Here is a 12,500-nt window from a genome sequence, read left to right on the forward strand (position 1 = left end):
ATGGTGATTTGCAGGAACCATTATTACAGGCCATTTTTGTCTTGCTGAAGAATGTACATAGAAGAGTTGGAAAAATTAGGATTCCCCTTCAAACTAACACTGAAACAGTCTTTTATGTACCGTAACCAACGCCACTAACCCCCCTGCCTGGCTGTGACCTCTGACCTCTCTCTGCTCGGCTTGCTGCTCCCTCTCTGGCTCTTACCATGCTGGTGAACTATGATGATGACTATGATCATGATGATGATGATAATGATAATGAAGGTCTGGTTAACGCTGATGTCGTTGGCTTGTGGACAGGAAGTTAGCAGCAGCAGTAAAGTTGGCTCAGGCCAATCAGAGCACTGGCACCGGCCACGCCCATGGCCCTACCCCCTCCTCTGGTCTCCTCCCACAATGGTAAAACACCAGAGGGCCACCTGCCTTCGACACTCACCACAGGAGCTGTGCTTCACACAGCATTAACACTAAGGACAGCCGCGCCTATTTCACCAACTCTTAGCGCCGCCTCTTTGGTCAAATGACCGTAGTCTTTAGAATGGGAATCTGCTACTCACACACAGAGATCACTAGATGGCGCCTCTTGTAAATTAGCCTGCCTCCTACATAGAAAAACTGCAAAATAGCTTTATACTAGCTTATCCTGATGTGATTTTGAAAATGTAAGGATACTGGGCGGTAAAATGCACTTATCTAGGAAAACTCATGAAAGGAGGGTCCTGAAATTTGATTGAGTGCAAAGGTATAAAAAAAAATTTACTCACTTGGTCAAATGACCCCACACATGGCTGTTCTAGTTTAACACATAGACCTCCTCTAGAGTATATAGCTGGAGCACATACAGACCCTTCATACAGTTGTGAGCTGGACAACAGGGCTTCATGTAGGCTACTTGGAAAACACACACATTGAGCCCCAACTTGCTTGCAACTGTATTGTGAGAAACATTCACATGAAATCCTGTTTGGCGAGGACAATGGCGAGATTGGCGAGGACAACGTCTTCATGTTATATTCAGTTTTTCCCACTCACTCAATGCTGGAGACCTGCATAAAGGCTCTTTAGTGGAGGCCAATTGGGGCCCATTATGTTCATACTGTTGCATTACAGGATGAGTAGACCCGGGCTGAATAGTACGTACAGGTAGACTACAGGAGCACCGCTACAGGTAGCGTAGTTAGCCTACTACCTGTCTGTTGAGAGAGTAGTTCATCATGTTCCATCATTAGTCTTGTCTTGATTTTTTTGGCCTCAACAGTGCAACCATGAGCATCTCCATGGTTACACTGTCAGTGGTCACGTGACCGAGTATAGCTCTGTTTTCCCTGCATGCACCTGTACCATACGTGTGGTGCTCTGTTATTAGCTAGCCTGTGTCTGTGCCCCCATGTGATTGACTAGTCTGTCTGTATCCCCCAGTGTAACAACAAGTCTAACAACAACAACAACAACAACAACTATTACTATGTGGTACAGAACTAGAAGCAGAACAACTTTAACTACAGTTGTAGCACTGTCAGATTATTCACCTTCAGTGTAGAACCACTGGATGTATCTAGGGCGTCTACTCTATAACCTGTTGCCCTCGTCCGCCCCTCCTAGGATGTTATCTGGGGGACAGGACGGCCACACCCACCGCCACGCCCGTTCCCAGACCATGCCCATCATCAGGACCAAAAACGCCCTGAACAATCCCAAGCTGCTGCACATGATGGAAACAGGTAACACACACACACACACACACACACACACACAGCAACCCTAAACCGCTGCACATACTGGACAGGTATGACTCCCATTCACTGTTGCGTAAGGTTTGTAGTCTATCCAGCCTAGTTTGAGGTCATGTTTGGTCGGTCAGTGCTGTGATATAGTGTGTGATAGTACGTGAGTGTGGGTGCGAGTGTGAGTGTGTGTGTGTGAGTGTGCGTGTGCGTGCTTTTGGTAGCTGTATTATCTGTTCTTTGTCCCTCTCTCTCAGATATCCAGCCTGTTTGAGGTAAAGTTTGGTCGGTCAGTGCTGTGATATTGTGTGTGATAGTATGTGAGTGTGGGTGCGAGTGTGAGTGTGTGTGTGTGTGTGAGTGTGCGTGTGCGTGCTTTTGGTAGCTGTATTATCTGTCCTCTGTCCCTCTCCCTCAGATGGGAACATCCCCGAGGGAGACACTCTCAGCCCTACGGACATCGAGGCGAACCTTTCTACTGAGGTAGCTTTAACAGTGCTGGATGTCCTGGGACTCTTCACACATCACCACAAGGTAAGACAACTATCCAGCTACACCCAACACTGCTACACTAGGGTGTTTGGTTCTTTATTGAACATAATACACAGCTGTTTTATTTTATTTTTCCTGTCAACTGCATTTTATTGCATCCGTTTAGGAAATGTGACACGTTCTAGTCTTTTGTGGTCCGCATATCGGCAACCAATCAAAATATTCTGACTTTTATTTTGAAACACGGAAACTACGTGTTAACGTTGTTGAGAATCACAGCACAAACTCGCTAGTCAAGCCAAAGTTCTGCAACAAAATGGATTGGGTGAGTAATCCCCACTGCTACCTAGTTAACTAGAACACTACTTTACACTGTTAGCAGGCTCACAAAACAAGCTGTGTTAGTTTACTTGCGAGTGTGTCATTGAGCGGAGAGTGGAGCACTTTGAGCTGCATCGTTTGCAGGAAAAGCGCTATACAAATAAAACGTTATTATTATTCTTATTATTATTGATTTTCAACAACGTGGAAATGTATTCACATTTTTCGAAAGAAAAGTCTGATCATTACATCGGATCCCGATATGCGGACCAAAGCATTAGAACGTGACACAAATATGCTATATATATATATATATATATATATATATATATATATATATATATACAGTATATGTATATATAAATATATATGCTAAGTTTGGCTTGATCTGGTTAGTAATATGTGTGTGTTTGTGTTGTCATAGAAACAGCTCCTACATGACGAGGGGCAGAACCCGCTGATGAAGAAAGTCTTCGACACCTACCTGCTGTTCTTCCAGATCAACCAATCAACAGCCACCCTCACTCATGTGTTTGCTTCCTTGAGGCTCTTTATACAGAAGGTACACGCACACACACACACGTACGCACACACACACGTACACACACACGCACATACACACATCTATCTATCTATTTATATATTTCTCCCCCCTCTCTAGTTCCCCTCTGCCTTCTTCCTGGGCAAAGCGGACCTGTGTGGGAGTCTGTGTTATGAGATACTGAAGTGTTGTAACCACCGGTCCAGCAGCACGCAGACCGAAGCCTCTGCTCTGCTCTACGTCTTCATGAGGAAGAACTTTGAGTTCGCTAAGGGCAAGTCCATAGTCCGCTCTCACCTGCAGGTCAGTGTGTGTGTGTGTGTGTGTGTGTGTGTGTGTGTGTGTGTGTGTGTGCGCGTGTGTGTGTGCGCGTGCGCGTGTGTGTGTGCGTGTGTGTGCGTGTGCGCCCACAAGTTTGAGTATGACCTCTTCTTTCCTTCTTACCGTTCATCCTCTCCTCCCCCCCCTCCCCTCCTCCTGTCCAGCTGATCAAGGCAGTGAGTCAGCTGATAGCAGACGCAGGGATCGGGGGCTCTCGCTTCCAACAGTCTCTGGCCATCATCAACAACTTTGCAAACGGAGACGCACCGCTGAGGGTGAGAGCTGAGAACCAACTGTTACCTTTAGAACTACCTAGCCAAAATAGCCAAAAGAAAGAGATACCTAGCCAAAATAGCAGAAAGAAAGAGATAGCTAGCCAAAATAGCCACACACACAGTTGCAGACAACATAGAACAACAAAATAGAAGCCTACACATTACAGTATATAGCATCATATGTATACAGATACACAAGTATACACAAGTATACATTAAAACTAAATGCCACGGGGTCGTGAGGTTGACGTGTGATATTCCCATCATGTATCAAATGTGTCATTTTACACTGCGATCTCACACGCCGTATCGCGCAAGATAGCGGCTAAGGACAGACGCAGTACCTGCACACTCACATGTCATATTATATTGTTAAATTATAAAAATACAAATAAATCTAGATATATGTATCTATTCTTGTCATTTTTTTATTTCTTACTATCCTTCTTTTTCTGTATTTTTTTTTATGCTATATGTAAAGCACTTGAAATGTGCTGTACAAATAACCTTGGCTTTGCCTCGCCATGTGTCCTAGAACACAGCGTTCCCTGCTGAGGTGAAGGACCTGACCAAGCGGATCCGTACGGTTCTGATGGCCACGGCTCAGATGAAGGAACACGAGAAGGACCCGGAGATGCTGGTGGACCTCCAGTACAGCCTGGCCAACTCCTACGCCAGCACGCCTGAGCTCCGACGCACCTGGCTGGAGAGCATGGCCAAGATCCACGTCCGCAACGGGGACCTCTCTGAGGTACGACACTCACAGGAGTTCCAGTAGGGTTAGGACTGGACCAGCTCAGTGGCCTTGCGCTTAGAGTGCCCGCCCTGAGATTGGGAGGTCGTGAGTTCGACTCCCGGTCGAGTCATACCAAAGACTATAATAATAATAATAATAATAATAATAATAATAATAATAATAATAATAACTTTATTTGTACAGCGCTTTTCCTGCAAACGTTGCAGCTCAAAGTGCTTTAATCATTATATAATCTTAATTTTATTATTTTGTAACTTAAATGCAATATTAAAAGGATGGGTTTTTATAATCTTAATTAAATTATTTAGTCATTTAAAGGCAATATTAAAAAGATGGGTTTTTAGTCTTGACTTGAACATATTTGCTGAGGTTGCATCCCTAATGTAAACTGGCAACAAATAACTATAACATATGGTACCCAATGCCTCCCTGCTTGGCACTCAGCATTAAGGGTTGGATTGGGGGTAAGACCCTGCGACATACAGTACAGGCCAAAAGTTTGGACACACCTTCTCATTCAATGCGTTTCCTTTATTTTCATGACTATTTACATTGTAGATTCTCACTGAAGGCATCAAAACTATGAATGAACACATGTGGAATGATGTACTTAACAAAAAAGTGTGAAATAACTCTAAATATGTCTTAGATTCCTCAAAGTAGCCACCCTTTGCTTTTTTGTTGTTAATAAAATATATTTTTGTTGTTGTTAATAAAATATATAATAATAATATTATATATATATAATAACATATTATTATTAACACATATTATATTTAATATTATTATTATATATTTTATTAACAACAAAAAAGCAAAGGGTGGCTACTTTGAGGAATCTAAAATATAAGACATATTTACAGTTATTTCACACTTTATTGTTAAATACATAATTCCTATGTGTTCATTCATAGTTTTGATGCCTTCAGTGAGAATCTACAATGTACCAAATAGTCATGAAAATAAAGGAAACGCATTGAATGAGAAGGTGTGTCCAAACTTTTGGCCTGTACTGTACCAGCGTCATGTCCAGGGGGCCACCAGGGGGCGTACTTGTACGTCAAGCTACCTCAGGAAACAGGAGATAGACTCCTGCCCTATGGGCCATTAGGCTCCAGAACCATCGGTTCTCAAGGCTACTTACTTAGGACTGGGCACTGATCCAATAGGGGTGCTAGCCACATGTAATGGGGGGTCAGGGTTAATATATATATATATTAATATATGTCCCCCAAATATATATATATTATATATAGGGGCATGGTTAGTTAGATAGATAGATAAATGCTGTAGATAGACAGGTATGGTACAGTATATGTGTGCAGCTTAAAGTGCCCAATACACATTTAAGTAATAGTAATGTCTCACACACTCACTCTCTCTCTCTCTCTCTCTCTCTCTCTCTCTCTCTCTCTCTCTCTCTCTCTCTCTCTCTCTCTCTCAATTCAATAACAATTCACTAAGCTTTATAGACATGGTAAGACATCTTACATACATATAGGAACTTATCAATCAACAATGACAGAAAGGGAAATTATGATATAGAATTAACAAAAACAGTAACATAGCAGTAACAATATTAGCAGTGGTTACAAAAACAACTCCTACTAGTAGGCTACTGGTTTTGTTTCAAGTTAGTTCGTTGTTAGTTAGTTGTACCACAAGCTGTCCCTAATGTAGTGGCAGCAAGCCATGTACCTGGCTGCCAATTTGGAGCAGTGTGATTTTCCCCCAATAGGAATTGGAATTTCACTTTTTTTTGTTTAAAATGTTCTCTCTCTGTCTCTCTCTCTGTCTCTGTCTCTCTCTGTCTCTGTCTCTCTCTGTCTGTCTGTCCCCTAGGCGGCTATGTGCTACATCCACATCTCAGCCCTGATCGCTGAGTCCCTTAAGAGGAGAGGTGAGCCACCCTGACCACTGCATCTTCTCTCCGTGTGTGAGTGTGTGTGTGTGTGTGTGTGTGTGTGTCTGTGTGTGTGTGTGTGTGTGTGTGTATGCTGTAATGTGTGGAGACTCATAAACTCTTTAAGCCTTCAGGATGGCCCCTACCAACGATGGCTGGCAGCATGTGTGACATCAGCTTTCGCTTTGTTCTTATGGCTAGTCTTTCTGCTGTGTGTGTGTGTGTGTGTGTGTGTGTGTGTGTGTGTGTGTGTGTGTGTGTGTGTGTGTGTGTGCGTGCGTGCGTGCGTGCGTGCGTGCGTGCGTGCGTGCGTGCGTGTGTGTGTGTATGTGTATGTGTATGTGTATGTGTATGTGTATGTGTATGTGTATGTGTATGTGTATGTGTATGTGTGTGTGTGTGTGTGTGTGTGTGTGTGTGTGTGTGTGTGTGTGTGTGGTGTGCGTACGTGCATGCATGTGTTTGTGGGTATTTTTTCCTTTTACTCTCTTATTGAAACAAATTGCGAGTGAGATTCACTCCACTTTGACATGGGTACATAGTGTTTCCCTCTGCTCGTGTGCTTCCCAGTGTGTGTTGGCTGGCTTGCATCATCATAGAGCATCATCTCTCTCTGCCTGTCCATCTCTTCATGTGACAGCATGTCTATACAGCTGACTCCCTAGATTGTTATACAGTTAAAAGGCAGAAGGCGGTGGTGGTAAACTGTGTAAATCAATCAATCAATCCTTCCTCCTCCTCCTCCTTCCTCCTCCTCCTCCTCTCTTCTCCTCATTCTCCTCTTCCTCTTCCTCCTCTCTTCATCTCATTCTCCTCCTCTTCCTCCCTCCTCATCCTCTCTTCTCCTCATTCTCCTCCTCCTCCCCTCCCTCCTCCTCCCTGTCCCCCCCTCCTCTTATAACAGGCTACTGGAGAGCTGACCAGGCCAGGGGGTCCCGTGTGTGTCCAGAAGGGGCCAGTGTGTTTAACTGTAGCCCCACCCCTGTACTAACCCCCCGAGATACAGACAGTGAGTGGTCCCGGGGAGGGCTGTGGGCCAGAGATGGAGTGAAGTGTATCATGTCGTCACCTTCTTAAAATAATGGCTTAAACGTCACTTTTGAGGAAAATCGTGTTTTTGCCTAAAGATCATATATTCTAGATTTTGTTCAGTATTATTCTGTCGTCATCTTCTTAAAATACTGGCTTAAGTCGTATTTTCAAGTGTTGAGAAAAACGGAATAAACTGAACCAAATCTAGAATATATGATATTTAGGCAAAAACATAATTTTCCTCAAAAGTGACTGTCAATTGTATGTGTGTTCATGGGTACCAGGTGAAGTTTGACATATTGGATGATTATATTGGATTGTATTGTTCTCAGTGGGAACATTGACTTCAATGTGAAAAAAGATGTTAGTGGCTTTAGAGCAGCGCAGCGTTTATGTCCATGCTGGCTTGTGGTGTCGGAGACGACATTTCTTGTTGTTGGTGGTTTCTGCGCCTGTTTACCAAATAAACTGAATTACCAACCAATTAAGTGATAGTGTCATGACAAGTCTGAGTTGACAGAGAAACTAATAGGTATAGACAATAAACCATTTAGTATGTTGTTACACATAGTAACATAAAATGAAATAATGTATTATAGCTTCATACAATCAGTTTTTAAAGAATGAAATGTTTACCGTCCTCACAAAACGGATGTCCGTTGAGCTGCCTACTAACTGACACTTCCTGTGTCTGACCTCAGCGTCCTTCTCCATGGGCTGGGCGGCGTTCATGTGTATCAGCCCCAATGTGAAGGAGGAGGGCGCCATGAAGGAAGATTCAGGGACACAGGACACCCCCTACACTGAGGTACTGCATTCACACACACACACACACACACACACACAGAGTTGACTTGGAGCTGTGTGTAGACTAATCGTCTGTGTGTTCAGGACACTCTTGTAGAGCAGTTGGAGCTGTGTGTGGACTACCTGTGGAAGTCCGAGAGACACGAGCTCATCGCCGACATCAACAAGCCCGTCATTGCCGTCTTTGAGAAGAGGCGGGACTTTAAGGTGATTGACGTCGTGTTCTGTTTCCCTGGTCACAGCGGAGGACGGTTGCTGTTTTGACTGACTGACTGACTGTGTGTGTGTGTGTGTGTGTGTGTGTGTGTGTGTGGTTGTGTTTGTGTGACCTACAGAGGTTGTCGGAGCTCTACTACGACATCCACCGTTCCTACCTGAAGGTGACCGAGGTGGTGAACTGTGAGAAGCGTCTGTTTGGTCGATATTACAGGGTGGCTTTCTACGGCCAGGTGAGTTCTAAACACAGGCCTACATATGTGTCACGTTCCAATGCTTTGGTCCGCATGTCGGGATCCGATGTAATGATCCGACTTTTCTTTCGAAAAATGTGAATACATTTCCGCGTTTCTTGAAAATCAATGACACATCGCTAGTCAACTAACACAGCTTGTTTTGTGAGCCTGCTGCCAATGTAAAGTAGTGTTCTAGTTAACTAGGTAGCAGTACTCACCGAATCCATTGCGTTGCAGTATTTCGGCTTGACTAGCGAGTTTGTGTCGTGATTCTCAACAACGTTGAAACTTAGTTGTGTTTGTGTAGAAAAGTCTGAACATTTTGATTGGTTGCCGATTATGCGGACCAAAAGACTAGAATGGGTCACATATACATGACAAACCTACACAACTCACATACATGCTACTGCTCACATACACTAAGCTGGTTGGGCTTGGGCTTTGAAGAGGCCCGAATACTTTTTGTCTCATCTCTCAGTAAGAGTGGATCAGGGTTAGTCTAGGAGAGATAGTGGTGGAGTTATATCAGGGTTAGTCTAGGAGAGATAGTGGTGGAGTTGTATCAGGGTTAGTCTAGGAGAGGTAGTGGTGGAGTTGTATCAGGGTTAGTCGAGGAGAGATAGTGGTGGAGTTGTAATCAGGGTTAGTCGAGGAGAGATAGTGGTGGAGTTGTAATCAGGGTTAGTCGAGGAGAGATAGTGGTGGAGTTGTATCAGGGTTAGTCTAGGAGAGATAGTGGAGGAGTTGTAATCAGGGTTAATCGAGTTTTCAGATTCATCTTTTTAGTCTCTTTGATTCCCTCCGTCTGCTCTTTTCTTCCTTTTGATGTTATTTGTTATCAAGGCTGTGGTAAGTTTTCTCTTTTTTTGTCATCTTTTTCTTTCCTAGCACTCTGTCACCTCCCAGCCCCTTTACTAATAACTTGACTAATATGTCACCATGACAACATGTCTGCTCTGCATACATATTTATTGATATCTGTTTGTATGATACCTCTGGTATATGAGAGATAACCCACTGACTTTTTTCCCATGGTGCTTTGAGAATGACCCCTGACCCCAGCTTCACCCAGAGTGTAACGTTGGCATCTTCTCAGTGTATATTTAATCAAAACTCTGTTTTAACAGTCTGACAATAATGTGTTTGTGGTAACCCAGCAACACCACTCTAGATGTATTCGTTAGAAGGCCACAGTTCGAAAACAAAAGACACAGACACTCACTATTCACACACACCACCCAATAGTTACCTACTGTACACCAGTCACACACACACACACACACACACACACACACACACACACACACGTACACACACAGTCTCTGATTCCTAGTGTTGTGACAGGGTTTCTTTGAGGAAGAGGAGAGCAAGGAGTTCATCTACAAAGAGCCCAAGCTGACAGGTCTGTCAGAGATCTCCCAGAGGTTGTTGAAGCTCTACTCGGACAAGTTTGGAGCTGACAACGTCAAGGTGATCCAGGACTCCAACAAGGTGAGTCGGAAACCATTGTACGGTATCCCAAAATACATCCCCTGTATATCAAACTGATAGTATAACAGTAGTTGGAACATAACGGTAGTACCTTATGTGGACTGCTATCAGCAGTGTTGACCACTGGAATGCAACAGCAGTAAAGTATACAGTATATAGACTATGTTGACCACTGGAACATAGATCAACACTGAACTCATGACCTCTGTTGTAGACATGATAATCAAACTGTGGACTGATGATGTCATGATGATGTCATGTGACACCTGTCCAGGTAAACCCCAAGGATCTGGACCCCAAGTACGCCTACATCCAGGTGACCTACGTAGTGCCCTACTTTGACAACAAGGAGCAACAGGACAAGAGGACGGACTTTGAGCGACATCACAACATCAGGCGCTTCGTGTTCGAGACTCCATTCACGTTGTCAGGGAAGAAACATGGAGACGTAGAAGAGCAGTGCAAGAGACGCACCATACTGACCAGTACGTATACCAGCATGTCCAATACACTGACCAGTACATACCAGGAGAACAGTCTAACCAGTAGCCTGACCTCTGCAGTACATTGTATATTAGTATACAGTATATTCCCCTCTTACATCTCTCGTCAGCTGCTTGCTGGGTCAGGTGAGGTGGGTTGCCACAGCAACCGCTGTGTTCGTATCCTAGAATGCTTTTTGTGAATGTCTTGTAGCTAATAGCGTTGTACAATTGAAAACATGCGGAGCAAATGTTTGTATGTATTGAGCCCATGACACTTGATTACAGATTAAACTTGGAGTGAAAATCATGTAAAAAAAAATCCATGTTGTTGGGCTTTAAGGTTAAACTGTTATTGCTGTAGCTCGCTGCACTCAAGCTACACTTGCAATGCTGTTCTCGAAGTGTGCATTGTTGGTGGTGTGTTGGTGTGTTGTTGTAAGTGTACAACAGCTAAACTAGCTAGCTACATTAACATTGGCAATGCAGTTGAGGAAGTGATTCTGCATGCGGCGTTACCTTCGGAATGTAAACTACGGGGAAAATGTGTTTTAACAAATATCAACTTCAGGACCATGGCCACTTCCTGACACTTAATTTCTTATTAAAAGTAAGACTAGTATTCTAATATACAGACAAATAGATAAGGTAATAAAATCTCTGTTTAAAGTATTATCAGAGGAAAATATTAATATTAATATTTAATATAGTCTCTGTACACCTCTAATCTCTACTGACCAGTTTACCCAAACTAAAATATTTTCAATTACTTTGGTTTGCTTGCCAGATTGAAAAGCGCCAACCCCCCCAACAGTAATCGTTTCTTTCACCCAACCCCCCAGCAAGCTCCTCTTTCCCGTACCTGAAGAAGCGCATCCAGGTGGTTGAACAGCAGAGTGTGGAGATGAACCCCATAGAGGTGGCCATAGACGAGATGTCCCGCAAGGTGTCTGAACTCAACCAGCTCTGTAACATGGAAGAGGTGGACATGATCCGGCTACAGCTCAAACTTCAAGGGAGCGTTAGTGTTAAGGTACACACACACACACACACACACACACACACACACACACACGTGGCAGCCTTCGTCAAGGTGGGCGTTACACACACACACACACACACTCACACACAAACACTCATGCACACACACACACACACACTCATGCACGTGCGCGCACACACACACACACACACACACACACACACACACACACACACACACGGCAACCAAGAGTAAGCAGCCTGTCCTCCCTGCCAGGTGAATGTTGGACCCATGGCATACGCCCGGGCCTTCCTGGAGGAGAGAAACGCCAAGAAGTACCCTGACAACCAGGTCAAACTGCTCAAGGAGATATTCAGGTATTCATCACAACTCCCTCAGCACATAGTAGGACTACAATATAGAGCATTTGGCCCCTAGTCATTGTTTTAGTTTTTGCTTTGTTTGTTTTCTGTTTTGTCTGTCCGTTTCATCCCCTTGTAAAGCGTCCTTGGGTTTTGAAAGGCGCTATATAAATAAAAAGTTATTATTATTATTATTATTATTATTATTATTATTATTATTACAATATAGAGCTCTACAATAGAGGTCTACACACCCCTCAAAACACGGCACTGCACTAGAGAGTCCCTCTCTAGTCCCAACCACTATAGTGTATATTATAGTACTAGTCCTACTCTAGTCCCAACCACTATAGATGGTGCAGCTGCTGATATTACAGATGCCCTAGGAAAAGCTCAGTGTCTCCCCCTACAGGCAGTAAAGCTCAGTGTCTCCCCCTACAGGCAGTTTGCAGAGGCGTGTGGCCAGGCGCTGGATGTGAACGAGCGTCTGATAAAGGAGGACCAGGTTGAGTACCAAGAGGAGATGAGAGCTCACTACCGAGACATGCTGACAGAACT

The 12,500-nt window shown here is 43.9% G+C and overlaps 1 protein-coding gene across 1 annotated transcript in view; it reads left to right on the forward strand.

Annotated features, from left to right (window-relative positions):
• Positions 1–12,500, forward strand: part of dock10 (dedicator of cytokinesis 10) — a gene marked incomplete at both ends in the record, with an annotated part of 41,969 nt that overhangs the window by 28,470 nt on the left and 999 nt on the right. The window contains 17 exon segments of the mRNA XM_080548960.1: positions 301–399; positions 1,603–1,721; positions 2,143–2,258; positions 2,962–3,099; positions 3,199–3,381; positions 3,564–3,674; positions 4,210–4,425; positions 6,274–6,331; positions 7,239–7,343; positions 8,068–8,174; positions 8,258–8,380; positions 8,509–8,622; positions 9,970–10,116; positions 10,391–10,601; positions 11,441–11,631; positions 11,857–11,957; positions 12,384–12,500. The exon segment at positions 12,384–12,500 is cut by the window's right edge and continues 22 nt beyond it. Coding sequence (XP_080405086.1) covers positions 301–399; positions 1,603–1,721; positions 2,143–2,258; positions 2,962–3,099; positions 3,199–3,381; positions 3,564–3,674; positions 4,210–4,425; positions 6,274–6,331; positions 7,239–7,343; positions 8,068–8,174; positions 8,258–8,380; positions 8,509–8,622; positions 9,970–10,116; positions 10,391–10,601; positions 11,441–11,631; positions 11,857–11,957; positions 12,384–12,500 — 2,256 coding nt within the window.

This window comes from Nansenia antarctica, assembly GCF_963989245.1.
Source record: "Nansenia antarctica genome assembly, chromosome: 19".
Taxonomy (NCBI): Eukaryota; Metazoa; Chordata; class Actinopteri; order Argentiniformes; family Microstomatidae; genus Nansenia; species Nansenia antarctica.